The sequence below is a fragment of the Prinia subflava genome, chromosome 1, assembly GCF_021018805.1.
Source record: "Prinia subflava isolate CZ2003 ecotype Zambia chromosome 1, Cam_Psub_1.2, whole genome shotgun sequence".
Classification (NCBI taxonomy): Eukaryota; Metazoa; Chordata; class Aves; order Passeriformes; family Cisticolidae; genus Prinia; species Prinia subflava.
The window spans coordinates 47918087-47944142 of NC_086247.1; the positions used below are offsets into that span (position 1 = coordinate 47918087).

At 42.7% G+C, this 26056-nt stretch overlaps 1 protein-coding gene across 3 annotated transcripts in view; it reads left to right on the forward strand.

Annotated features, from left to right (window-relative positions):
* ABHD3 (abhydrolase domain containing 3, phospholipase) overlaps positions 1-26056 on the forward strand; it is a 42488-nt gene that overhangs the window by 4022 nt on the left and 12410 nt on the right. For all 3 annotated transcript variants that reach the window (XM_063395591.1, XM_063395581.1, XM_063395572.1), the window contains exons 3-8: positions 522-704; positions 2308-2353; positions 5162-5274; positions 8753-8926; positions 9607-9655; positions 9740-9905. In XM_063395591.1, the coding sequence (XP_063251661.1) occupies positions 522-704; positions 2308-2353; positions 5162-5274; positions 8753-8926; positions 9607-9655; positions 9740-9905 (731 nt within the window). The remainder of the gene's footprint in view (positions 1-521; positions 705-2307; positions 2354-5161; positions 5275-8752; positions 8927-9606; positions 9656-9739; positions 9906-26056) is intronic.

Here is a 26056-nt window from a genome sequence, read left to right on the forward strand (position 1 = left end):
GTTATGAGAGTGCATTCTAGCGCAGTTTGTAGTGATATGGGGTGAAAGATGCAGTAGTGTGTGTCTGTGTTCTGCATGTTTAAAACATAGCAATCCATTATACACTCTGCTTCTTTGGATGAAGAGGAAAATAAATGCAGTAAATGTTTATCACATTACCCAGCATGCTATCAAAAGATTCTCGGATGATTCAAAAGAAATCTGCAGTACACAAAAATGCCTGGATAAAACACATAGCAGTGCCAAAAATCACATTAGTTACAAGCTTCCAGTACATCAGCAGCAATTTATGAAAGGCCACATCTTCATTTACTGAACGGGAATTACTCTGCAAATTGACTGTTCTAACTCTGGTCAGCTGTAGGTGTAACTCTTTCTGAATGCAGACATGCCTAGTCAGGTGGCACTTTAAACCTTAAAACATAATAAAAAATGCAGAATTCCTACCTGGTAATATGTAAACTGCAAGCATGTATTTATTTTTCAATCTAATCAGTGTTGTCTTAAAATGTACCTTTCAGTGAGCTCATTAAAACAGCAGATGGAGGACAGATTTCATTGGATTGGTTTGATAATAATGACAGCTCATATTATCCTGATGCCAACACAAGACCCACTGTCCTGTTATTGCCTGGCCTGACAGGAACAAGCAAGGAATCCTACATTCTTCATATGATCCATCAAAGTGAAACACTGGGATATAGGTACTGTTGTTTTTCATTGCTATTCCTTTTGCTGCTTCTGGTAGGATCCAGTATCAGTATGTATATGTATCAGATGCTTTCCTAAGGCAAATGAGCTCTGAATACAGTAGTTTATATAAGAAAGTGTTATTAGTAATAATAATCACAGTGGAATTATATAACAGGCAGTACATTTGGAAGACCTGTTTTAATATCTACAGATGTGCCCCAGAGATTGCAGTGAAAGCCAGCTAAGTCTGCATAGGGCTTTGCTGCTGCTTCTTAAGTTATTATATTAGGTGTTAACCTTTACACTTTCTAGAAAGGGTTTGTATTCAGCTCCAAGACTTGTGTGCATGGGTTGCTGGCAGTAGGCCTTGGAGGAGGTCAGCTTCTGAATGCCAAAATTGCTTGATTCAGCAGCCTCAAAATCCTGATTGCAGAAAGGAGAGCTACCCTATTCTTACTGGTGGTGTTTGAGGGTGTCTGCTACCTCTTCATTGTCACTGTGTAATTTAGTTTTATTCTTATGGCTTCTGGTCAGAGTTGGGTAACATAAGTGGATTAGTAGATGAGTAGACTTCTTTATGTAACCGTATTGCTGCTGCTCTGCATTAAAATAAGTTGTCATTGCTCCAGGATCTGTATTTGGAATATTAGATTTTGTCTTTGCAGACTGGCTTCTGATGTTGACCTCCAGTAAGTTCTTCAAATATGTGTATATTAGCTTTTATCTACATGTTTGGCTATCTCTTAATTATATTGATACATATATATTATATATATAATATAGTAACAACTTGTTACTATTAATTTTTAAAGTATTTCTGGAAGCTATATCTACATTTCATCCCCTAAGGGAAGAAGGTAGAACATTAAAAAGCAGAGCTTTAGGTCAGATTTCCAGAGAATGCTATTTTTTTTTTAAATAGCAACATTTGACAAAAATACCAAAATGAGTATTTTTTCATGCCTTTAACCCATCTAACTATATATATTATTTAATAAAACTATTTCAGTGAGATGGTAAAAAAGTAATATTTAGGAAGTATGGATTCGTAAATCATGGTAATACTACTAGAGGATTCAGAGACTCCCACCAACCAAGAGAGACCAGAAACTTCTGTTGTACCAGATGAAAAAAAAAAATAATCCCAAGAACCTGCAACTTAGATCCAGCTGTCATTATCATTTTGACTTGGCTCATTTCTTCCAATTTAATAGAATTATGTAGCTTCCAGGGATGTCTACACACGGATCTCTGACGTTCTTTTTTCAGAGCACAGCTTTAGGCTGGGCCCTGCAGAGCTCAGGGCAGAGTGCAGGCAGGACATGTCTGTACCACCTTCAGCTATACCTTGGGGTTCTCACCCTGCAATCTGACCTTGACAATCACAAAGCTCTGACAGTCCCACTGACCTCAGTGAACTCCATTTTGGTAGAAAGCTTGTTCCACACAGGTCAGCCTCTAGGATCTGTAGGTCTGGAAATATTTATGTGCTGAACTTATTCACAGAAGTGGCTCATTTTTCTTTATGCATTTTCTTTTTTTGTGTGTGCTTAAGTTATCTCTTTTGGTGAAATTGACAACGTGCACAATTGAATTTACTGTCTCAATTTTTAGATGCGTGGTTTTTAACAATCGAGGAATTGCTGGTGAGGAGCTTTTGGTAAGGATGATTTCTAAGATAAATATCTCTCACTTATAGGTGGTGATAATTTGTGCCTATTTGTACAATTGGATTTAAATGAGAGAAACTCAGAGCATGGGTTGAAAATGCAGAGAAGAGAATTCAGCCATCTGGTTGATGATCAAACATGTGCCAATATTAATTTTTTTATTTTGAAACCCTAGAGGGTCAACTCACAATTTTTTCTGAACATTTCATTTTAGGAAATTATTCAATTAATAATATCTGTATCATTAAAATGCACAATCCTTACATTTTCTTTCCAAAAATAGTGCAGTAATTAAAATGTGCACTTCTCTGCTCAATCACTGCAATTTTCTCCCACTGATTTAACATACATATCCAAATATAATTCATAGTAATATCTTTCCCAGTTTAAAATATGTTTTTTATATGGTTAAAAAGGTGTGCCATTAAAATTGATCCATATGACATGTTAGTGAATTAATGAACCAGCTTTATATGGATATCTGTATCCTGAAAGTTAATTGTGTTCTCGTATTTTTCTCAGCAATGATGACACAAACTCAGCTAGAGAGAACTTTTTTTGGGGACAAACATATCATGTTTGCTTAGAAATAACTGGCCATTCCTCAGGTGAAAAAATCTTGAAGCTAAACGTTTTCTGCAGCTAGGGATAAGGCATGATGAAATATTGCTGAATAAGCTTTGTTTTTTCATATGCCTTCTGTTGACAATTCTGCAGCTGGAATGAATGTGCATAATACTCGGTATTGTTTTGCATTTTTTTAATCCCCTGGTTTCAAACTTTAAAAAGCTGAGAATGTTTTCCCATAATCAGATGAAGCATTTCAATGCAAATATTGCCATGTTAAGAGTAGTTTTCTGCATACTTTTGGAGATGGATCTACAAAGCAGTTTTGTGACACACAAAGCCTGTATTGATGAATTTTTGAATCATTTAGAGAAAAGATCCCTTGTTTGGATACACTGTGTGTATTTTACTGTAATCGGATTTATGCCTTTAAGCTTTATAAGTTCTTGTGGAGCAGCAATCCAGCTGAAATTATCACATTTCTGCAAGGAGCTTTCAACATTTTAGTATAAATCCCTACTTAATGAGTCTGAAGCATAGTTAAACACCACAGTAGAAACTAGTTATGTAAGCAGTTCTTCTTCTAGTCACTTTAAAGATAGATTCAAATTTACAACAAATAATAGTTATTTAAAGAACACTGTTCTCATTGATTATTGAAAGCTATTGTGAATTATTGCTCTGGAATAATCAAGTATTTCATTGACCACAGCCACTGTGAGCTAAGATGGTTTTTGAAAATATCTTCATACAAAGTGTAGATAGCTAAACATTAAACTGTCTGGAATTAACTGAATTTAAAATGGTAGCTATATCTCTAGTTTTGCAAACTTTAATCAAGTACGCTTTCACTTAGAATGCATTAGATCCTAGTTACCAAAAGTAATTTATTTTTCCTTGTAGAGTTAACAATTAAAATAAAATACATTCACACTGTTTATAATTAATAGGATGTGAAACAGTGAAGAGTGATTCATGCGGATGAGAAATGGAAATGCAACATAAATGGAAGTTAAAAATGTCTTCAATTTTAATTATCTAGATTTAGCTTTTCTTTCCATTTCTTATTCTTTGACATCAGCATTTCAATATTCTTGTTAAATGTCTTTTAAGTAATTAGTTTAACGTTGTGAAAATCACCCACAAATAAGCAGGCAGTTTAACTGAAAGCAATTAAAAAAACCACCCTTGAAATCCATCATTGCTTCAGGCAACAGAAAAGTTCCATTAACTCATGGTTATGTATTTTTATATTTAGTTTTAATGTTTCACTGAATTTTGGCAGTTCAGTCCTATAGTTAAGTCCAGGTCACTAACACGTTAGTACAACTCTAAAGTCAAGAACTTTATTTCTCTGTAGATGAGATCTGGACAACACCATTAGAAAAAAACCTACGTAACAGTGATTCTTATGGTGCCTAAATGGACTTGTCTCCCCCTTACTGCTCCAGACAGTCCCTCAGGCTGGACTGTGTGGCCTGTTCCAGGTGTCTGTGCAGGGGAGGCTCAAAAGTTGTGCTTCCCCTTCAATAGCAGAGAAGTTAACCAAATCTTACCCAAGGGGTTACCCAGTCTGATGCCAGCAGAAGTCATTCCAAGCCTCAATTCAGGACTTACAGAGACACCAATGATGGCTAAAGAACGGATAATATATGTTCCATTGCTTTAGTTGATAGAATACTTTACTAAATTAGGTAAATCACACTGGGGAATTTATTTAGTTGTTTATTTGGTTATGTTGTATGTAGAATCTAAATATGGGGTTAGTTTTCAAATGCTGGCTGACAGAACTTGAAATCTAATGCTTTCTTTTGCATTTTAATGTGGGTAAATGCAGTAAAATTGTTGTTATAACTTCCTTTTCTGTAAACCACAGTCTTTATAATGTTTCCATTTCCTTGGGGTATTTTTAAAATATCAGTGTCTATCTAGTTCTGATCTAGTTCTATCTAGTTTAGTATGTTGTTCTCTGTTTAGATTTTGTCTAATGACCTGGAGTTTGCAGATATTGAAGATACCTGTCACCTCTTTTATTTTGTAATGATAACAAGTATAACTCCTTCCTTCACCTCCTTGTGAACCGCTCTGGATTTGTATTTGCCATTTAGTGAAGCTTCACAATAAGTGCTAAATTTATCTTCTTATATAATGATCCACTGTTCAGTTTGCTTTGTCCTTAAAGGATAACACAAAAGCTTATGATGGCATTTTTCCCTCTTGACTCCTTACAGACACCAAGGACTTACTGTGCAGCTAACACAGAGGATTTAGAGGCTGTTATTCATCATGTGCACAGCTTGCACCCCTCAGCTCCATTCATGGCAGCAGGTGTTTCTATGGGAGGGTAAGGTTGTGTAACACAAGTCTCACCTTCACTGTGATCATAAGACTGGTGTAGCCTGACTGTAAATTACTACTCTGGAATACTTGCATTATTTACTGAACTGCAAGCAAGTTGGGTTTCTCTCCAACAGTTAATATGCAGAAGGCTTTTTGAAACTTCATATCTTTGAGGCTTTTACCTCTGTGTCAGGGAAGGTTGATATTGGCTGACATTTAAATATTGGGGTGAGAGGAGTGGAGAAAGACAGGAAACAGTGACAGGCTGATTGACAGCCAAACAGGTAGGCAATACAGTCTTTGATAACTATGGAGACTGTCTTTGGAACAGAGGGATATAAAATAGGATCTTGAGCTAATACACCATGTTTCATAGCAACCTCTGGCAATAAAATTTGTCTTCACTCTGTTTGTGTTCTGCAGTGTGTGGGTAGGTTAGCTGGAAGAGGTGTGGATATCTGCTCTGTCTGGCTGAGAGGCAAGAAGTAGTATTGTTCAAACCAGTATGGATTGGTAGAGCATGTGGTATTAAGACTTGCTGTGTCCTGGCTTCTCTCCAGAAAGCACAGCGAGAACAGACAATGATAGCACAGTTTCTCAGGGAAAAAAAATCACTGCTAGAAGCTAGCAGAAATATTCCAGCAGCCTCTTTAACAAAAGTCGCAGCAGATGAGAATTTTCCTTAGGAATACTGCAGACACAGTGGTAACTTCCTGAGACTTCCCTTTTCTCTGATAAATTTTGTGGGGGATGGGCAGATACAGCCTATATATATTGATATTAAAATATATTACTATATATTGACATTAATCTGTCAATGACTTGTAGGAGCTTTGAGATAAATACATATTTCTTCAAGACTGATATTCTCTTTTTTTTTGCAAATCTTTAGTCATTAAGTTCCCTGTTCTGTTGGATAGTGGTCCCAGGAGGGAAAAAGGCCAGTCAGCCTAACTTCAGTTCTTTGGGAAGATCCTCTGGGAGCCATTTCCAGGCATATGGGGAATAATGGTGACTGTTTTCCTCAAGGTCAAAACATGCCCAGGTGATCTGATTGCATTCTATGAAAGAGATGACTGGCTTCACTGATGAGGAGAAAGAAGAGAATGTTGTTTGTTCTGAGGATGTTGTTTGTTCTGAATATTTTTTTGTACCAAGAGACTTACAGAAGCCTTTCTTGCTGCAGAAACTTTTCTCTTGTTGTCTTCCACATTCCTTGCTTGTTCCAGCTCCAGCTGAACTTCGGTTTTCCTAACTGCATCCCTGCGTGCTGGGGCAATGACTGATTCCCCCAGGCAGACCACTCCTCTTCCACCTTAAGGATACTTCCTCCTTGAGATTCAACAGAAGGCATTTTTTTCTCCATGTGATCTTCTGCCACTCTTCTTGCATATCAGAATGTATCACACTTTGGCTTTGTGTTTGCTTATCTTTAAAGTCCCCTTTGCTCATCAGGGCTAACTAATGTGAGATCTTGCCAACCAGATCCCTGGGCAAATGAAAGCCAACTCTCTCCAGTATTGTAATTCTGCTGCTTATCTTACCCACTTACTTTTCACCTTAAAAATCCACCATCAAATAATCTCAGTGACCAAGACTGTTCTGTATCTTCTCTACCTGACCAGTTCTTCCTATCATTTGAATAGCAGATCCATAGAATATTTTTCCTATTTAGGTCCTTGATTGTATATCAAAATATTGACCTCAGTGCTCTCTAGAAATCTGGTCTGCTTGTGCCTTGCTGTGGCAGATGATGCTGGGATGGCTACAATTCCCTGTGCATGGCAATTATGAAGGGCTGAAGGTGTGGTAGAAGCTGGTAGTTCTGTGACTACAAAAGGCCACACCAGTCCTTAGTGTCATTTCTGTCCTTGGCTTAACCTACTTATGGTATACAAAATTCTGGCAAAGTCTGTTAAAATGGCACAAAGAGTCTGTGTTATGTACCTGGCTTATATGTCACCAGCACCACTGGGCAATTTTAGGCAAGGTGTTCCACCTTCCCCCTCCAATATGTTTTTAAAATCCTGATCCAAAACCAGAAAACATACGTTTAATTATACAGAATGCTGGAATAGTCTCTAATCATCTATATGAGAATTGTTTCCATGCTTCAAAATTAATTGGAGCATTGCATGTTTAAAATTAAGCAGGAGCAAAAATCTCACCAGGGACATACTGCAAAAATCATCCACTTTTCTTAATCTTACAGGAGTTTTTTATCATCTATTGCTTTTCAGAATTTTCTCAATATTCAGATAATCTATATGAGACAGATTTGCCCCAGTTAAGAATTAAAATAGATATTCACTTCACAGACATATATAAATGTAAATGGAAGAACACCTGTCCTACCTGTCTTCAATAGGTATTACTGTGGAGAGGGACTTTATTTTGTAACATACAGATTCCTAAGCCTTCTCTCTACCACATATACCCTGTGAATTCTGTTAGAAAAGAGTTTCTTCTGCTACTGCAACTCTCTTTCTGGTGGGTTTATTGGATTGCTGTCCTATGATGTGGCAGGTAGTGCAGAGGGATAAAGTCTCTGTGATAGAAGGCTGGTTCATAATGTCTTCGCTAAAGGTTGCTGTCTCCTGAAGTACAGTAGATGATCCAAGGTACAGAGTGTGGCATTCCAGGGAGCTGTCTTAATATTACTAATTAACTGTAGTGGTTTGTATTGAAGACTCGGTATTAAAATGCTTGTTGTAAACTTTATGGTCTCAGGCAATAAAGTAAGACTTCAAGCTTTTCCATCAGTATTTTTATTTTACTCTCTTCCTGCTGTTTTATTTTTTCTACATTTGAAGGGTAGATACTTGTGAACTCTCCCTATTTTCAACTCAAGTGTACATTAGCAGTAGAGACTGTAAGTTGCAATTGGTCAGAAAGACAAGCCCTGAGCCATGTATTTGGGTCATAATTTTGTTTCCCTAGTTTTATTCATTAGCCAAGACTTCATTCTTCATGTACTTTGTGTTAAAGAAGAGCTGTGTTCTTTCCTACGTGTGAGGTGAGGTAATGGCACTACCTTAATCTCAAAAGACTTCTTCATAGTCAGGCAGGTGTACCAGGGGCAGGTTTCATTTGCCAGGCACTCTGGTCTGATTTATCACATCAGGAAGACCAAGAGCTTCTAAGATGGTAAAAGTTACTAACACTTGGGAATACTTGTTCCATGAGTAAGAATCATTTGACTTTTCCCTCTCTTTAGTGATTTCAATAAGACTAGTACATCTCTATTTCTAATGCACTCCTACTCACACCCTACACAGTTCCTCTCTGATAGGAGAAAGAGAAAGTAAACTTTGTGAGTCATATGTTGATTATGTGATTACCTTCTACGTGTACTAGGCACAACGGTAGGACTCATACCAGAAACTATTGAAAAACAGACAAAAACAGGGCTGACTGTTACATTTACTCTAAGTTGAAGCAAACAGTTTGATAGTATGTTTGTTTCTGTGTTTCATTTGTAGCATGCTTCTTTTAAATTACCTGGGCAAAACTGGCAGAGACACTCCTTTAATGGCAGCTGCAATTTTCTCTGCGGGTTGGAATGTTTTTGAATCTGTAGAATCTCTGGAGAAGCCACTAAACTGGCTTCTTTTCAACTATTACTTGACCACTTGTCTACAATCCTCTATCAGCAGGTGAGTTGCCTTCTGAACTATTTAGCAAGGTGGAAGGATTTTAACATGAGATCAACAGCAGGTATAAAAATATTGGCAAAATTAATGCTGTAACAACTCTAGCTGCTCTTTGTGCATTATTTGGTAAGTTTTGAAACCAAAAGGATTTTTTCAAGAAAGTTTGTCATCAATGTGACTAAATTTATATGCTGCTCAAGGAACTCGCAGCAAGCCCAATATACTTCTGTATCTATGGATGAAGTAAATGAACTTTTAAAATTTTTAGACTTCCACATATTAACTTTTTAATAATTAACATAATTTAACTTCCACAAATTAACATATCTACTTTGAGTAGATTTGCATATATAATAATGGTTTTAAGTCAGTGTTGACTGCAAAAGCACAGACAGGCCTAGTTCATCACTGGCTTTATAAAACCAGGGTGTATTTTGTATTCCCAAATATTAAGTTCTCTTATCTTTGGCATCTTTCTCATGGCTTATGCAGATTTTTATCATGTTGCTGGATGTTGCCTACAAATGGATGAACAATTATTTTGCTCCTGGATTCTGGACAGATTTTAATATGACAGAACATTAAAAACAAGCATATTAGACAGTTGCTTCTAGAAATGTATACAATGTTATGTTTACATAACAAAAAAAGAAGTCCTTTAATTTTTCTATCCTTCTTTTTAGGCACCGACAAATGTTGGAGAAATTATTTGATATGGATCTTGTGATGAAGGTATGTGAAAATGTTACTTCTGCTTGAGCTGGATGCTGTTTTCCAAATGCTGACATAGTTCCCTATTTGAATTCTGTGCTTCAGGCTAGAACTGTTAGAGAATTTGATAAACAGTTCACTTCAGTCATGTTTGGCTACCGTTCAATTGATGATTACTATGAAGATGCTAGCCCATGTCGCAAACTGAAGTCAGTAGGAATTCCAGTGTTATGTCTAAACTCTGTGGATGATGTTTTCTCACCAGCTCATGGTAAGTTTAAGCTTTTAAAAATATATTTATCTGTATATGCAGTCATTAAGATAAACTACATAGGTTTGAGAATAAAGTTAGACCTATGTGTAGATGGAGGGCTCAGTCTTGCAGTTAAATTTAAACACAAATAAAACAGATGATGGTGGAGAGACTTGATTAGTACAGAATGCAGAAGTATATGGGATAGCCTCATTAGGCACTATGGGAGTCTTTACAGTCAAAAGAATGAAATAGGCACATTTAGGGCATGAGTTATCTCACTGTTAGGAAGATACCAGATGTAATTCCCTCTCAGAAGCACCTGTTCACCAAGTTTGAAGAGAACTCATAAAAAAGGAACTTGGATTCTGATGTCTGGATGTCAGAATTCAAACTGGAAACAAGTGGGGTTTTTTACTGCCATTTTTTAAGTTCCTACAAAGAATGTCTGTGAGTTGCATATGTTTGAGATGACATGAAATCCTCATCTGCTGATCTCAGTATCACTTCCAGAGTCTGTAAATTAAAAGTAAAAAACCCCAACTAAGCTAGATTAGTTACATCTAATCATGTAGGCTAAAATCTAGGGTAAGGGAAGAGAGACACACAAGGTGAGCTCCTAAAAGGAGGCATGTTGAAATTAATAAGAAGCATCAGTATCAGCTAAGTAACAGGCTGAAACCTCCCATTTTCCATTTTCTTTCTGTTTCATGCCAAACATGTGATCATTATGAACATTTTGCTTTTCCTCTGAAGATCAAAACCCTACTGCTAACTAATCTGAAAATACATGCTTGTTCCTGTGGTGTGTGAGTTGGTTAGAGCTTCTGAGAAGAGAAGGTGAACAAAAGCTGCTGTAGAGGAAAACCACTAAAATAAACAGCTGGTTAAGGCAACAGTCACCAGCAAAGAGCACCTGACACCTTTAAAAATGTAGTTTATACAACTGACTTATTTCAGGGAAGTTTTCTTCTGCCATCACAAGTAAAGTGAGACTCTTGCAGAATGAGTCATGAAACCAAAGTGAGCAGTTAAACAGATCAGAACAACTGTCTTGGTTTGAAAGACAGATATCTGCTAGGAAGGGGCAGGACCTCCCTAGAGATGGAGAATTCAAATCCCCTCCCTCCAAATTATTCCAATTAAAAGGAAAATTAAAGGAGCTTTCAGGCAGAGGTATGGGGGTAGGAATAACAGTTCTTTACTAGTATATATGACAAAATGACAAACAAACAACAACTACAGCATCAATAATAAACAGAACCAAGAACCTTGAGGGCTTTCTTTTACAAAAGCCCAGAGCAGTTTGATCTGGGTGCCCCTGCAGGACTCTGAGAGGCCGAGCTGGAAGGAAGGAAAAGTCCCGGGCTGGTGGATGAGATGAGGAGCTCTGCGCTGGCAGCTGGAACAGCAGGGGTGTCCCGGCAGGGCTGGGCAGTGCAGGGCTACAGAGTAGCAGGGGAACCTCAAAGGTCCGAAGAAGCAGCGGCGGTGGGGGGAGAGGCTGGAGAAAGCGAGTTCAGGATTCCCGGGTACACAGCAGATGAGATAGATTTCCCAGGACGAGGCAGAGGCAGAGGGCAGCCTGACCGTCCTCCTCGGCGCTGAGAGCAAGAGTGCCTCCCCCTCCCCCTCTGAGGGACACTCCCAGGGACTCAAAAACAATAGGTGTAGCTTCATGCTGCTACATCCCTCAAGCACTCTTTTTGTTCTGACTAAGTAGTCATTAAGGCTTCTTGGAAACTTATGGGAAAAAATTCTGTGAGAAGAGGAAAAAAAAAAACAAAACCAAATCTAACCCCCAACATCATCCACCCCGAATTTTTTTCCATACCAACCTATTACATTGAATTTAAACCTTCAAAATATATATATATATACACATGCATGACCTAAATTATATACATCTATACATACAGATATGGGTACAGACACATGATGTGGGTAGTTCATCCTAAAACAAGGTCTCCTTGAGATATGCATCGGGTCTCTCCATCCCTTTGCATCACCCACCAGGTGCATCCTGGTCCCTGAGCGAAGACAACCCCACGGATGGGATTGTCTTTGCTGGAGGCAGAATTAATCCAAACAGTTTTTCCCAGCATACCTCTCATGTGTACTACTGGAACCTTATCTCCATCTGTTGTTCTCAGGGGCTCAGATTGGGCAGGGCCTGCTCGGTTGGTGGAACCTCCAGTGTTCACTAACCATGTGGCCTTTGCTAAATTAATCTCCCAGTTTTTGAAAGTCCCCCCACCCAATGCCTTCAAGGTGGTTTTAAGCAGGCCATTGCACCGTTCAACTTTCCCGGCTGCTGGTGCGTGATAAGGAATATGGTACACCCACTCAACGCCATGTTCCCTAGCCCAGGCTGCTATAAGGCTGTTCTTGAAATGGGTCCCATTGTCTGACTCGATTCTCTCAGGGGTGCCATGTCTCCACAGGACTTGCTTTTCCAGGCCCAGGATGGTGTTCCTGGCAGTAGCGTGAGGCACAGGGTAGGTTTCCAGCCATCCCGTGGTGGCTTCCACCATGGTCAGCACGTAGCGCTTGCCTTGGCGGGTTTGGGGAAGGGTGATGTAGTCAATCTGCCAGGCTTCCCCATACCTGTATTTGGACCACCGCCTGCCATACCATAGGGGCTTCACTCGCTTAGCCTGCTTGATTGCAGCACATGTCTCACAGTCATGGATAACCTGAGAAATGCTGTCCATGGTTAGATCCACCCCTCGGTCTCGTGCCCACTTATAGGTGGCATCTCTGCCCTGATGACCTGAGGCGTCGTGGGCCCATCGAGCTAGGAACAACTCTCCCTTGTGTTGCCAATCTAGGTCTATCTTTGACACTTCTATCTTGGCGGCTTGATCTACTTGCTCGTTGTTTCGGTGCTCCTCATTAGCCCGACTCCTGGGGACGTGGGCGTCTACATGGCGGACTTTTACAGGTAGCTTGACTACCCGAGCAGCAATGTCTTTCCACTCATCAGCAGCCCAGATTGGTTTTCCCCCACGCTGCCAGTTGGCCTTTTTCCACCTTTCCAGCCAACCCCACAGAGCATTGGCTACCATCCATGAATCAGTGTAGAGGTAGAGCTTTGGCCACTTCTCTCTTTCAGCAATGTCCAGGGCCAACTGAACAGCCTTGAGTTCTGCAAGTTGACTTGATCCACCTTCTCCTTCAGTGGCTTGTGCAACTTGTCGTGTGGGGCTCCATACGGCTGCTTTCCACTTGCGGTTCATCCCTACGATGCGACAGGAACCGTCAGTGAAAAGAGCGTAGCACGTTTCTTCTGCTGGCAGCTGATTATACGGTGGAGCTTCTTCGGCACGTGTCACTTGCTCTTGTTCCTCTCCATCTGTGAGATCAAAGTTTTCACTTTCTGGCCAGTTTGTGATTATCTCCAAAATCCCAGGGCGATTTGGGTTTCCGATACGGGCGCGCTGAGTGATGAGGGCAGTCCATTTGCTCCATGTGGCATCGGTGGCATGGTGGGTAGAGGGAACCTTTCCTTTGAACATCCACCCCAGCACAGGTAGTCGGGGTGCCAGGAGGAGTTGGGCTTCTGTGCCAATCACTTCTGAGGCAGCCTGGACTCCTTCATAGGCAGCCAAGATTTCTTTCTCTGTTGGGGTGTAGTTGGCTTCAGACCCTCTGTAGCTCCGACTCCAGAATCCCAGTGGTCGACCCCGAGTCTCACCAGGCACCTTCTGCCAAAGGCTCCAGGACAGGCCATGGTTCCCGGCTGCAGAGTAGAGCACGTTCTTCACTTCTGGTCCTGTCCTGACTGGGCCAAGGGCCACTGCATGAGCGATCTCCTGCTTGATCTGGGCAAAGGCTTGTTGCTGTTCAGGGCCCCAGTGGAAATCGTTCTTCTTGCGGGTTACCCGGTAGAGAGGGCTCACAATCTGGCTGTACTCGGGAATGTGCATTCTCCAAAAGCCTATGGCGCCTAGGAAAGCTTGCGTTTCCTTCTTGCTGGTCGGTGGAGACATCGCAGTGATCTTATTGATGACCTCAATGGGAATCTGACGCCGCCCATCTTCCCACTTTACTCCCAGGAACTGGATCTCCTTGGCAGGTCCCTTGACTTTGCTCTTTTTGATGGCAAAACCAGCTTCCAGGAGAATCTGGATGATCTTCTCTCCTTTCTCAAACACTTCCCTTGCCGTGTTCCCCCACACAATGATGTCATCAATGTACTGTAGGTGTTCTGGAGCTTCACCCTTTTCCAGTGCAGCCTGGATCAGTCCATGGCAGATGGTGGGACTGTGCTTCCACCCCTGGGGCAGTCGGTTCCAGGTGTACTGCACGCCCCTCCAGGTGAAAGCAAACTGAGGCCTGCATTCTGCAGCCAGAGGAATGGAGAAAAACGCATTAGCAATGTCGATTGTGGCATACCACTTCGCTGCTCTGGACTCCAGCTCGTACTGGAGTTCCAGCATGTCTGGCACAGCGGCGCTCAGCGGTGGAGTCACTTCATTCAAGCCACGATAGTCCACAGTCAGTCTCCATTCTCTGTCAGACTTGCGCACAGGCCAAATGGGGCTGTTGAAGGGTGAGTGGGTTTTACTGACCACCCCTTGGCTCTCCAGCTCTCGGATCATCTTGTGAATGGGGATCACAGCATCTCGATTCGTCCGATACTGCCGGCGATGCACTGTCGAGGTGGCAACAGGTACTCGTTGCTCTTCTACCTTCAGGAGTCCTACTGCAGATGGGTTCTCTGATAATCCAGGCAAGGTGTTCAATTTCTTAATGCCCTCTGCCTCCACAGCAGCTATTCCAAAAGCCCATCTGAACCCCTTAGGGTCTTTGTAATAGCCATTCCTGAGATAGTCCATGCCCAGAATACTCGGAGCCTCTGGGCCAGTCACAACCGGATGTTTCTGCCACTCCTTCCCGCTCAGGCTCACCTCGGCTTCTAACTGAGTCAATTCTTGTGATCCCCCTGTCACCCCGGCAATGGAAATAGGTTCTGCTCCCTCATGTTCTGACGGCATTATGGTACACTGAGAACCGGTGTCAACCAAAGATTTATATTTCTGTGGCTCTGATGTGCCAGGCCATAGAACCCACACAGTCCAAAAGACTCGGTTTTCCCGTGCCTCTTCCTGGCTAGAGGCAGGGCCCCTCTAGCACCGGTTACTACTCTCTTCCTGTGTATACATAGTAGAGGTTCCTTCAAGGGGGTCTGACAGAGCATCCTCATTTCTGTAATACCTGACAGCCTGGTCATGGGAGGCTGAGGCTACCTTCATTCTAGTGGAACCCCCTCGGTTAGTGTTTCTCTCTTTGAGCTCACGCACCCGTGCTGCTAGGGCAGAAGTGGGTTTCCCATCCCACCTTCCCATGTCTTCCCCATGGTCACGCAGGAAGGACCACAGGTCAGTTCTTGGGATGTACTCTCTCTCTCTAGCTGAAGGACGTTGGTTTCTGACTCTGGGGCCTGTGGCTCGCACCGGTGCCACATGGGAACTGTTCCTCCTCATCTCCTCCCTCACCTCCCTTATCTCCTCTTGGAGTTCTTTAACCACGGCAGAGACCTGAGTCTGTATTGGGCCACTGATCATACTGTCAAAATTTCTAAGCTTGCTGGCTACAGAACCTACAGTCACTCGGCTGGTATCAGCATTAATCATTGACATGAATGTTTTATATTCAGATGGCCCTTTAGTTGCTAGATTCCACAACATTTGCCCTGTGCACCTGACGTTGTCGGGGTCATTGTTATGCTGTCCATCCCTCCCAAAAACTACCTCCAGTATTGCCACTTCTCTCAGCTGTTGGATCCCTTCCTCAACAGTCTTCCAGCGCATGCTAAGGTGGTGCTCCTGCATTCTGTCTCTGTGGACAAACCTCTCCCTTACACTCATTAAAAGCCGGTCCCAAAGGTGAAGGGGTCCTTGCTCTTTTACAAATACCTGATTCACACCTGAGTCTTGGGTCAAGGGTCCCATATTCCTTGCCTCACCACCATCCAGTTGCACACCTCTACCCATAAGGTCCCAGACCCTAAGTAACCAGGCTGTATAAGGCTCACGTCCCCGTCGTGCAACATCTTTTTGCAGAGTACGGAGATTTTCATATGACAGGGACTCGTGATGATCTCAACTTCTGGCTCCCCTGTGGGTTGTGAGGGCCTTCCTTTTTTATCCTTATCACTTGGGTGCTCTGATTTCACCTTATATTTCTTCCTTTCCACAGGGGCAACTGCTGCTGGCTGTGACTGCCCCTGTGGTTCAGCTGGAACCTGGACAGTTGTAACGTCTGTGGGTTCCACTGCTGCACCTTCAGACTCTTCTTCTCTAGGGCAGGGGGAGGGTTTGCCAGCAGCTGGGGCTAATGAGGCCACCACTAGGGAAGTGTGCTCCTTCAGCATCTTGCCCATCTCCTTCACCAGAACTCCCACCCAATCTGGGTGGTTCATTCCTGAGGTGGGCTTTATGTCAGGGTCAGGTGGTGGGGCAGCATCCCCAGTCTCTAGGGCAGTGTCAGGCTCCATGGCAGCACTCTCAGTCTCTAGGGTAGTATCTTTATTCTCTGGGGTAGGTATCAGGGTGGTTATCCAGGCCAATCTCCCCTTATCTCGGAATATTAAATAGAATAGGCCTGTGAGCAATACTAGCCATTGTATGATATCATTAGCATTCAGAGAAGATTTAAACCCTTCAAAAACTGGTGGAATAGACCCAAAGAGCTGAGTAAAGGGTTGGGAAAAAATTTCCCCTGGTGTCATTTCCTCACAATAGGTACCATTATTAAAGTAACCCCACAAACAAACACTTAGAGTGTGATAGCCATGTATCCATGTGCCTGCCTTCCAGAGGAAGTTAAAAATCCATGAATTCCTCACCTTATTAACCCATAGTGCAAACTGGATAACAGCCACAGTAGCCTTAGTTATAGGGCCCATGTTTAAATAAGGGCCTGCAAATGGGAGAAACACAGCCACAACCACATGCCACCCAAACCAAGGTAAGCTAGACCACATGATGCTATTTAGGGAGGTTTCTATACCCAGTGCACAAGGTCACTTAAGAACTGTTATTCCTTTTCCTCTCAATGCCCTCAAGCCCCACAGTGGGCGCCAATAATCTGTCTTGGTTTGAAAGACAGATATCTGCTAGGAAGGGGCAGGACCTCCCTAGAGATGGAGAATTCAAATCCCCTCCCTCCAAATTATTCCAATTAAAAGGAAAATTAAAGGAGCTTTCAGGCAGAGGTATGGGGGTAGGAATAACAGTTCTTTACTAGTATATATGACAAAATGACAAACAAACAACAACTACAGCATCAATAATAAACAGAACCAAGAACCTTGAGGGCTTTCTTTTACAAAAGCCCAGAGCAGTTTGATCTGGGTGCCCCTGCAGGACTCTGAGAGGCCGAACTGGAAGGAAGGAAAAGTCCCGGGCTGGTGGATGAGATGAGGAGCTCTGCGCTGGCAGCTGGAGCAGCAGGGGTGTCCCGGCAGGGCTGGGCAGTGCAGGGCTACAGAGTAGCAGGAGAGCCTCAAAGGTCCGAAGAAGCAGCGGCGGTGGGGGGAGAGGCTGGAGAAAGCGAGTTCAGGATTCCCGGGTACACAGCAGATGAGATAGATTTCCCAGGACGAGGCAGAGGCAGAGGGCAGCCTGACCGTCCTCCTCGGCGCTGAGAGCAAGAGTGCCTCCCCCTCCCCCTCTGAGGGACACTCCCAGGGACTCAAAAACAATAGGTGTAGCTTCATGCTGCTACATCCCTCAAGCACTCTTTTTGTTCTGACTAAGTAGTCATTAAGGCTTCTTGGAAACTTATGGGAAAAAATTCTGTGAGAAGAGGAAAAAAAAAAACAAAACCAAATCTAACCCCCAACAACAACAAGCCGAAATTAAATAACTGGAAGAGACTCTGTGTGTGTACTGTTTATCTGTGTGCAGATGTACAACACATACAGAAACACACACACACATTACTATTTATACTTCGAAGATCAGTTAGAGACATATGTCACATGAAAAGGCCACTCTAGTACAGTGCAGTCTGATTTCTTCCTCTCTAGAACAAAAAGCACCCATGCTTTGCATGAACAATATAAAGAGGTGACAGACACCTAATATGAGGGGGAAAAGGTGACTCTACATTAGCCAAAATACCTATCTCTTACATTGGCCAAAACAGAAGCTTAAAAAAAAATAAGGTCTGAGTAAACATAGCAATATTATAGCAGAATACTGTAAGCACCTTTAAAAATTTGCAGTTCAAAGGCTTTCTGAAACATTAAGTCCCTTTGTATTTATTAACCTCTGTGGGATTTTTTCCTTGAAATCAGACAGTTGCTTGTTTTCTTATAAGCTTATAATGGTCTGAAAATGAGAATGGATGGGCTGTGACCCTAAAATCTATGTCCAAGTGTTATAAACACCAGGACAAATTTATTGCCAAATTCAATAGTTTGGTTTATTAACATCCAAATCACAAAATTTAGAATCAAATTATAACAATTTCAAACAATAAAAACAAAACAATACGAACCCCACGAACAGCAAACTTACTTGACCGAAGTTCTCCCGGGAAAAGTAGAGCCAAGGGTGACCCCAGAGACACAGGACCTGGCAGCCTTGTCTCTAGCTGGGTTCACAAACTTGCCCACCTAAAGACCCAACTTAAATACACTTAGTTTCCCCCTCGGCAACTTTCCTCCCATTGTTTCTCTAATCATCGACCATTAACTTTATTTACATTAATTCCCGAAAGGGTCCCCGGGCACATTCAAATGCTAATGTCCAGAGTTAGTCCTTGCTTTGAGTAACTGTCGTAGAGGTGTGTGATGACCGGTGTAAGTCCTCGCTGGCACGTCTTTGCTGGCACGTAGCGTTTGACCTGTTGCGAGTCCCAATGAGTTGAGCTGCACGTAGGCAGGGGCAAGTCGTTCTCACCTTCCATTTTTGGAACCCGGAAGATCAGGGAGGTGCTTTACAGAAATTCATACAATATATATCACAGTTCCCAATCTATAATTATTTATAAAACATGAATTAAATAACCATATTTCCCACAACTCCCCCATTTCTTTTCTTTTGTCAATAATTTTAATTCATGTTTTGTATTTAACTTAATTGTTTTCCTCTCTCGAGTTTCCCGTTCCTTGGAGAAACACCTGACCAGCGATTCCTGAACCATGTTTGCCTTTTCTGCTTTTCTTCTATCTTTCCAATTCCCATGTCCCTGACTGCCTTTGAGTGCCAGCTAGTTACTTGTGTCTTAACAGGGGTAACTTTTTGGAGGAGCCTTATGTCACACTCCCTAGAGTGATCCGCAGAGGCTTCCCTCTGTCTGGCCCAGCGTCTGTCGGGTTGCAACCGAACAACGGGGAAGTTTCTTCGCGACAGCAGGGGCTCTCTGCTCGGACCCTCGGGGTGGTTCGGACGGCACACCTCCTTTTTTAAAAATTCCCCACCGAGATTACTTTACTTGCTCTGCCACCCACGGCACTACATTAGTTCGACGGCACTCCGTGGCTAACACTTGGGCCTTTAGATCCAATTTTCCCTTTAACCCCTTTTCGTATATTGAATACCACCCGGGATACTTTGGTTCTATCAATCCCAAACGTGTGGCACAGTTTAAGAATCGCATAGTCAGAGTCTGTTTTTCCTCAGAACACCTGGGGCATAACCCCAGCGGCCCCCCCACCCCCACTTGCAGTGCACCACCCAAATTTCAAGACAATAATTGTATTTGAAATGGATATATGGATTGCAGGGGGGCATCCAGGTTCAGAGCAGCGCATGGATATTTCTTCTGCCATTTGTTTCTGATATCCTGGGGTTGGAGTTCTTTCTCTTTAAATTTCTGGAGCTCCGGATTCACCCTTCCTGATGTTCTAACACCTTCCTTCTGGTTACCCTTCCCTCTCTCAGTCCTCCTTGTCGGGTGGTTATTAAGTTTCCTTTGAGGCTCCTCTAGGCTGCAGCTTAATGTTTCCAGGGTGTTGGCATCCTCGGTGCAGCCGGACCCTCAGATCTCCGGGGGAAGAGATGACCTTCCATTCGGGGTTTTCCCTCGGGGCTGTTAGTTTCTTAACCCTGGAGGCGTGTGTCCAGCCTCTTTCAGCTGTTCGGATGGTTGTATCTGTAGTTAAAAGGACAAGAAAGGGTCCCTCCTAATGAGGGGTTAATGACACCGCTTTCCAAGCTCTGATCAGTACTTTACCTCCTGGTTGTATCTCATGAATATACATCGAAATCCTGCAACTTCCTCAGATTGAATTTACCTAATACAAAATTCCAAACCAGCCCAATACTACAAGAATATTGTATAAAGAGAATCCCTGTCATGTCTACCATTCAGAAAATCTGAATATTAGAACAAGTTATCTAATAGTACATTCACACCTTTACCATAAAAACAATTTTGTCCCTGGATCACTATGATTCTCACCTCACTATCCACCCAATGTACCATACCATCCAGAATTTTTCCCCTTTTTTGTACTGTTACAGGAAAAATCAGAAAGAAAATTTTACTTCTTATTAAACATACAAACAATTCTTTTTACATCCTACCAATACTTCTGACAGTGTCCACTGGATATATAGCGAGCAAACAATAAACACTAAGACTACTCCAAATCCCATAGTATTAACACAGGTTTTAGCTTTTTAAAGAAAAATTCAGTTTAAAAAATCATAGATGAGCACAAACAATTTGGGCTTATTTCAAGAATCAAACTCAGCACATTCAGAGTGATTTGGCATACAAACAAACATTCATAAAACCCAGTATCCTACAATGCTCGGTGACAACAGCAGTTTCCAGGACAATCAGCTGTTAAGGTTACACACATCCTCACTCAGTTTCTACAGCCTCAGTGTAATGAGTCTGCACTGCTGCTAATTAACTGAACTACAAATTTATATTCCAGACCCCTACTCAGCACATTCTCAGATACACACAGCCAAAAGAAGGACGCAACTTGAGTGAGACAATGAGACCACCTTGTCCCTATTTTCGATGTGCACCCTGCCATGGCCATTCTCACTCAGCCTCCAAGAAGCATCTGCCTTCACAACTGCTTCTCACCCTTGCTTCAGCCACCCCTAATGATCAGCAAAATTAACACAATTCCAGAAGCACTATCGGACCTTTCAGCTCTGCTGTTAGCTTGATGGCGACACTTCTTATTTTGGTTTGTAATTCCACTGCCTCGTAGCAATTGTGACTACACTCCTCAGATCCTCCCCAGGACCGAAACTGGGCGGGGTTTCAAGCAGCAGCAGTACGGAGTTCTAACTCCGGGGAATTTACCAGAATTGCCTCATATTTCAATAGCCGGGATTCAGTAAGCCATTTAAAACATACCCCACCGGTTTCCTGGCTCCCGCCCACTCCTGTGTAAGAACTCCATACGCCGTGTGATTGCTAACATCCACGAAAAGCTGGAACTCCCGGTTAATATACCGGGGCAGTTCCCATCAACTACTCGTGCAGATCCGTCTACAAACCATTTCTCACAGACAGGATCAGCTGCAGACCCCTATTTCAGCGTGGCAAGATACAATCCTGCAGCAGTAGCTGAAGTGACTTCTTCCCTTCATCAGAGAGCCAATTCAAACAGTCAGTGAGTAGTACAACTTAATAAAGGATAACTTTAAGCAAAATTTGTACAAATTAAGAGAAAAACTTAAGACCTCACCCATAATCCTGGGGGAGTATTTTAACAAGACAGAAAAAAACAAAGCACACCAAATAGAAGAAACTATTACAAAGAGCAGAACTTACTCTGTAATAAACCATACATTACTTAAATTCGGAACTTAAAACCCAGAAGTTTTCCAAAGCCAGGAGTCACTGTAAACATCAGGCCCCGGTAATCAGACAGCTTTATCTAGTACAATTATCAGAACATTAACACTACTGCTTTTTACTTCAGTCCAAAAAAACTTCACAAACTTAGCCTTTCTTAACAAACAAACTCGAGATAACTTGTGCCTAATTCCCAAAGTAAAGCTCCTGTATTTGCTATACATTCTTGCGTATTATTAAACTTAAATACACAAGCAAACACCGACCAAACTTAACACCGGTGACAAAATGCTGCCTCTCATACATCACTTACTCTCCACCAGAAAAACACAGGCACCAGGGCAACCTCAAGGTTCACATCCTCCAAATTGAGGAGCAAGTAAGAAGACATAATATCAAAGGGACAACACAAACCATCTAAAATTAAGAATCCCGGTTCCCAACTAGATAAAATACATACAGAATAGGAACTGCAAAGAATAAAGAAAAATCCTGTAACTACCAACACAGAGAATTATACCACTTTCCCAACTTAATACTAGAATCCTGACTCCAATTACCATTCCAACACTATCTCGACAGAAAGATTTAGTTTCCTGCCTCTCAACAGCCGCTTTAATTTGGACTTCACCGGCCACATGCTTCAACCTTTTGAAAGAAAAACTGAAACACACAAAACCCTTGCAGTACACTGTCTGCCAACACAAATGCCATATTCCTGCTCAAGCTGACAATCCGAATTCAAAATGTAGCAATTGTTTCAAACATAGACGAGCTACATCCACCATACTATCAACCTTTTGATTTGCACAAAATCCTCACATACAGTAGACAGACAACTAAAAGGAAGATATATTTTCAGCTTTTCAAGAACAAACACCTAGGTATTTCCTACGCATAAGTATAGCTCCCATTCTTGGTCTCTTCTCTCAATACTTTTATCTATTTTTGCTTCTTATTTCGCCTTACAGGGCGGTTTTCTGCCCCGGGCAGCCTTGTCTAATCACTTTAAAACTGCCGCTTTCCTTCGTCTCCCGGCAACCATGGACTGACTCGCCCTGCCGCTTGCGGGAAGGGGCGGGTTTCGTTCCATTCCCACGTTAGTGAAAAGAAAAAGAAAAAAAACAACTCCGCCGATCTCGTCCAGGAGAAAAAAAACTCTTAAAGCAAAATACACAACTCTAGGGAGTCTCCAAAATGTATTCAGCCTGAAGTAAAAGATCTACCACCACCAAGGAAAAGAGTAGGCAAGATTCCTTTTAATCCCTTTTCTATCTTTTTCTCCTTTTGCAGACTCACGTGAATTTTCGCATTTCTAATTTGCACGCTTCCCAACACCACTAGTTATTCTCTAATGCATTCCAATTCACCTTTGGTAATTTCTGTTTTGCTCTACTGTCAAATTTCTTACGGGAATGCTTCTTTTCCCCCATTTTTCCTCCCGGGCCATTCTTGCTCTCACACCAACTGTCCCACCCCGAATCCCTCCCGGGCTCTTCAAGATCTCCTTCGGGGGTCCTGGTTTTAGCCAGGGCTCTAACTGGTATATACCTGTCTGGTTTATTCTTCCACCCTTCGTTTTCCTTACCCTTCTTCTCTTTTTCTCCATATTTTAGCGTCGGTGGCCGAGGTGCGGGGTCAGGACCAGAAACGGGGGCAGGATTCCCTCTCGGGAATCTCCTTGAACGGGAGGGAGGTTTCTGGAGTGGCCGCTGAGCTCGGGGCTCCGCATGGGTCTCGGATGGCAGTGTTAACTCTGCCCCTGAGAAGGCCGGGGAGGAGGAAGTGGTAGGGGTAGGGGCTGGCAGGACGGGGGCCACCGAGCCGTGAGAGAAGTTTATCCCGTAGTCCAGTTCATTCCGTGTTTCCCTTTCCTCAGAACACAGCTTTACTCGTACCTCATACCATAACAGAACATATGCCAATTCCTCAAATTCTCTCCTTTTCTTCTTCGCTACATGTTCCCACAGAGCTTCCCACGCCCATTCGTCAAAAGTACCAAACACAGGCCATATAATATTAGGTCCTATCTCCTTTCCTCCCCAAACATTCATACACAAATAAATCATCCGATCTTTAGATGCTCCTCTCCTAATTGGGCATTCTTGCCAACCTTGCAACAACTTTCCTAATGGACTTTTCCGAGGAATTTCAAGATCAGCCCTCGCTGAGGTTTCCCTTAAAGAATCCTCCCGATCTCTGCTGAGATCTGATCCCATACTCCCCGTGGCACAGAAGTTATGGGATACCAAAAATTAAATCCCGAGTTTCCGAACTCGATGCCGTTAACTTAATGATCCAGCGGATGACCGTTCCGTGGATGTTCGGTTAACGGCGGGGCTCTGTAACCGCCACCGAAAAAATTAAGCGACCCCCCTGGTCGCGGTCAAGAAGGCTTACTCGTCCCCGAACTCAAAAAGGGACGTCCTCTTTCCTTCAGGACCCCTGGTGACCTCCCCCACCCCGTCGGGTAGCACTCACACACGAAGCGAAATATCACACGTTCCAATCGCTTCCCCGTCGGTCGGCCGTGTCCCTCGCGGGAGCAGCGGAAACGCGACCTTAAGGTCCGCTCTCGCTTCGTGATAAATCACGTCTCATTCACACACACACTCACACACACATACACGTTCTCAAGCACTTGGTCACCCCCACTCAACCACGCTATACTTACGGTCCTTTTCCTGCGTGGATTCTTCGTGCACTTAGATTTTTACGAGTGAAACAATACCGCGGTTCCAGGGGAAAACCCCTGCTGAGTTCCCGAGCCCCCCCAAGCTAGCTTGTCCTAATGCCTAATCCCTTTGCTGTTGTGGGTTCTGGGTTCGTAAAGCCAGTTCGTTCTTCCGGACTTACCCGCTCTGCCAGGCCGCTTTTTACGGCGGGGCGCCCCCCGGTCAGAAGCAGGGATCCGTAGAATATTCAAAACTGGCCCCGCTGTTGGGCGTCAAAATTGTTATAAACACCAGGACAAATTTATTGCCAAATTCAATAGTTTGGTTTATTAACATCCAAATCACAAAATTTAGAATCAAATTATAACAATTTCAAACAATAAAAACAAAACAATACGAACCCCACGAACAGCAAACTTACTTGACCGAAGTTCTCCCGGGAAAAGTAGAGCCAAGGGTGACCCCAGAGACACAGGACCTGGCAGCCTTGTCTCTAGCTGGGTTCACAAACTTGCCCACCTAAAGACCCAACTTAAATACACTTAGTTTCCCCCTCGGCAACTTTCCTCCCATTGTTTCTCTAATCATCGACCATTAACTTTATTTACATTAATTCCCGAAAGGGTCCCCGGGCACATTCAAATGCTAATGTCCAGAGTTAGTCCTTGCTTTGAGTAACTGTCGTAGAGGTGTGTGATGACCGGTGTAAGTCCTCGCTGGCACGTCTTTGCTGGCACGTAGCGTTTGACCTGTTGCGAGTCCCAATGAGTTGAGCTGCACGTAGGCAGGGGCAAGTCGTTCTCACCTTCCATTTTTGGAACCCGGAAGATCAGGGAGGTGCTTTACAGAAATTCATACAATATATATCACAGTTCCCAATCTATAATTATTTATAAAACATGAATTAAATAACCATATTTCCCACACAAGTATAAAATCTGGCTAGTGATTCCGAAGATAATTTTTATGGGTCTTAGGGCCCTGGAGATGACTCTCCCCATAGTATTCTAGGGAGGTCATCTGCTGTGCCATGTTTCTTTCACAGAGTATCTGAGAGAGGGAACAATGGCTTTATCTCTTTGTTTAGCACTAGCCTAATTTGTGGTTTCTGTCTAAAGTCAAGTAATAACTGTGGCAGGGTCTACCTATTTAGCATAGTAGACAATAGCAGTAAACCAGTCAGTGTGCCTCAGTCCCTGAAAGATTTGTTAACCTTTCCCAGCCCATTTGGGACTGGGACATTTGTTACCTAGACGAAAGCTAGTGCAGATACTCCACCCTCTTTTTATCTCTAGCTCTCAAGAGCCAGCTATTGATCTGACCCTATGACATTCAATTTGAATACAAGAAAACAACTTTTTTTTTTTTTTTTTTACTGTGAGAGTGGTCAAATGCTGGCATAGTTTGTCTCTATCTATTGAGATACTCACAACCTTACTGGACACAGCCCTGGAAAACCTGCTGTTGGCAACCCTGCTTGAGAAGGGGGTTGGACTAGATGGTCTCAAGAGGTCTCTTACAGCCTCAGCAGTTGTGTGTAGTTTGAGTACTCAAAGATTGAGTCCCCTAGAGTACAGCTGCAGTAGATCTCTCAATCCTTGAAGCTGTTTTGTAAAAGTAACACAAGTCTTGGTGAAAAGTGGAATGGTTGTTCGTGTAAAATTAGGTTATCTAAGCTATTGTGAGGATGCCTTAGAAGTCTTGAAGTGT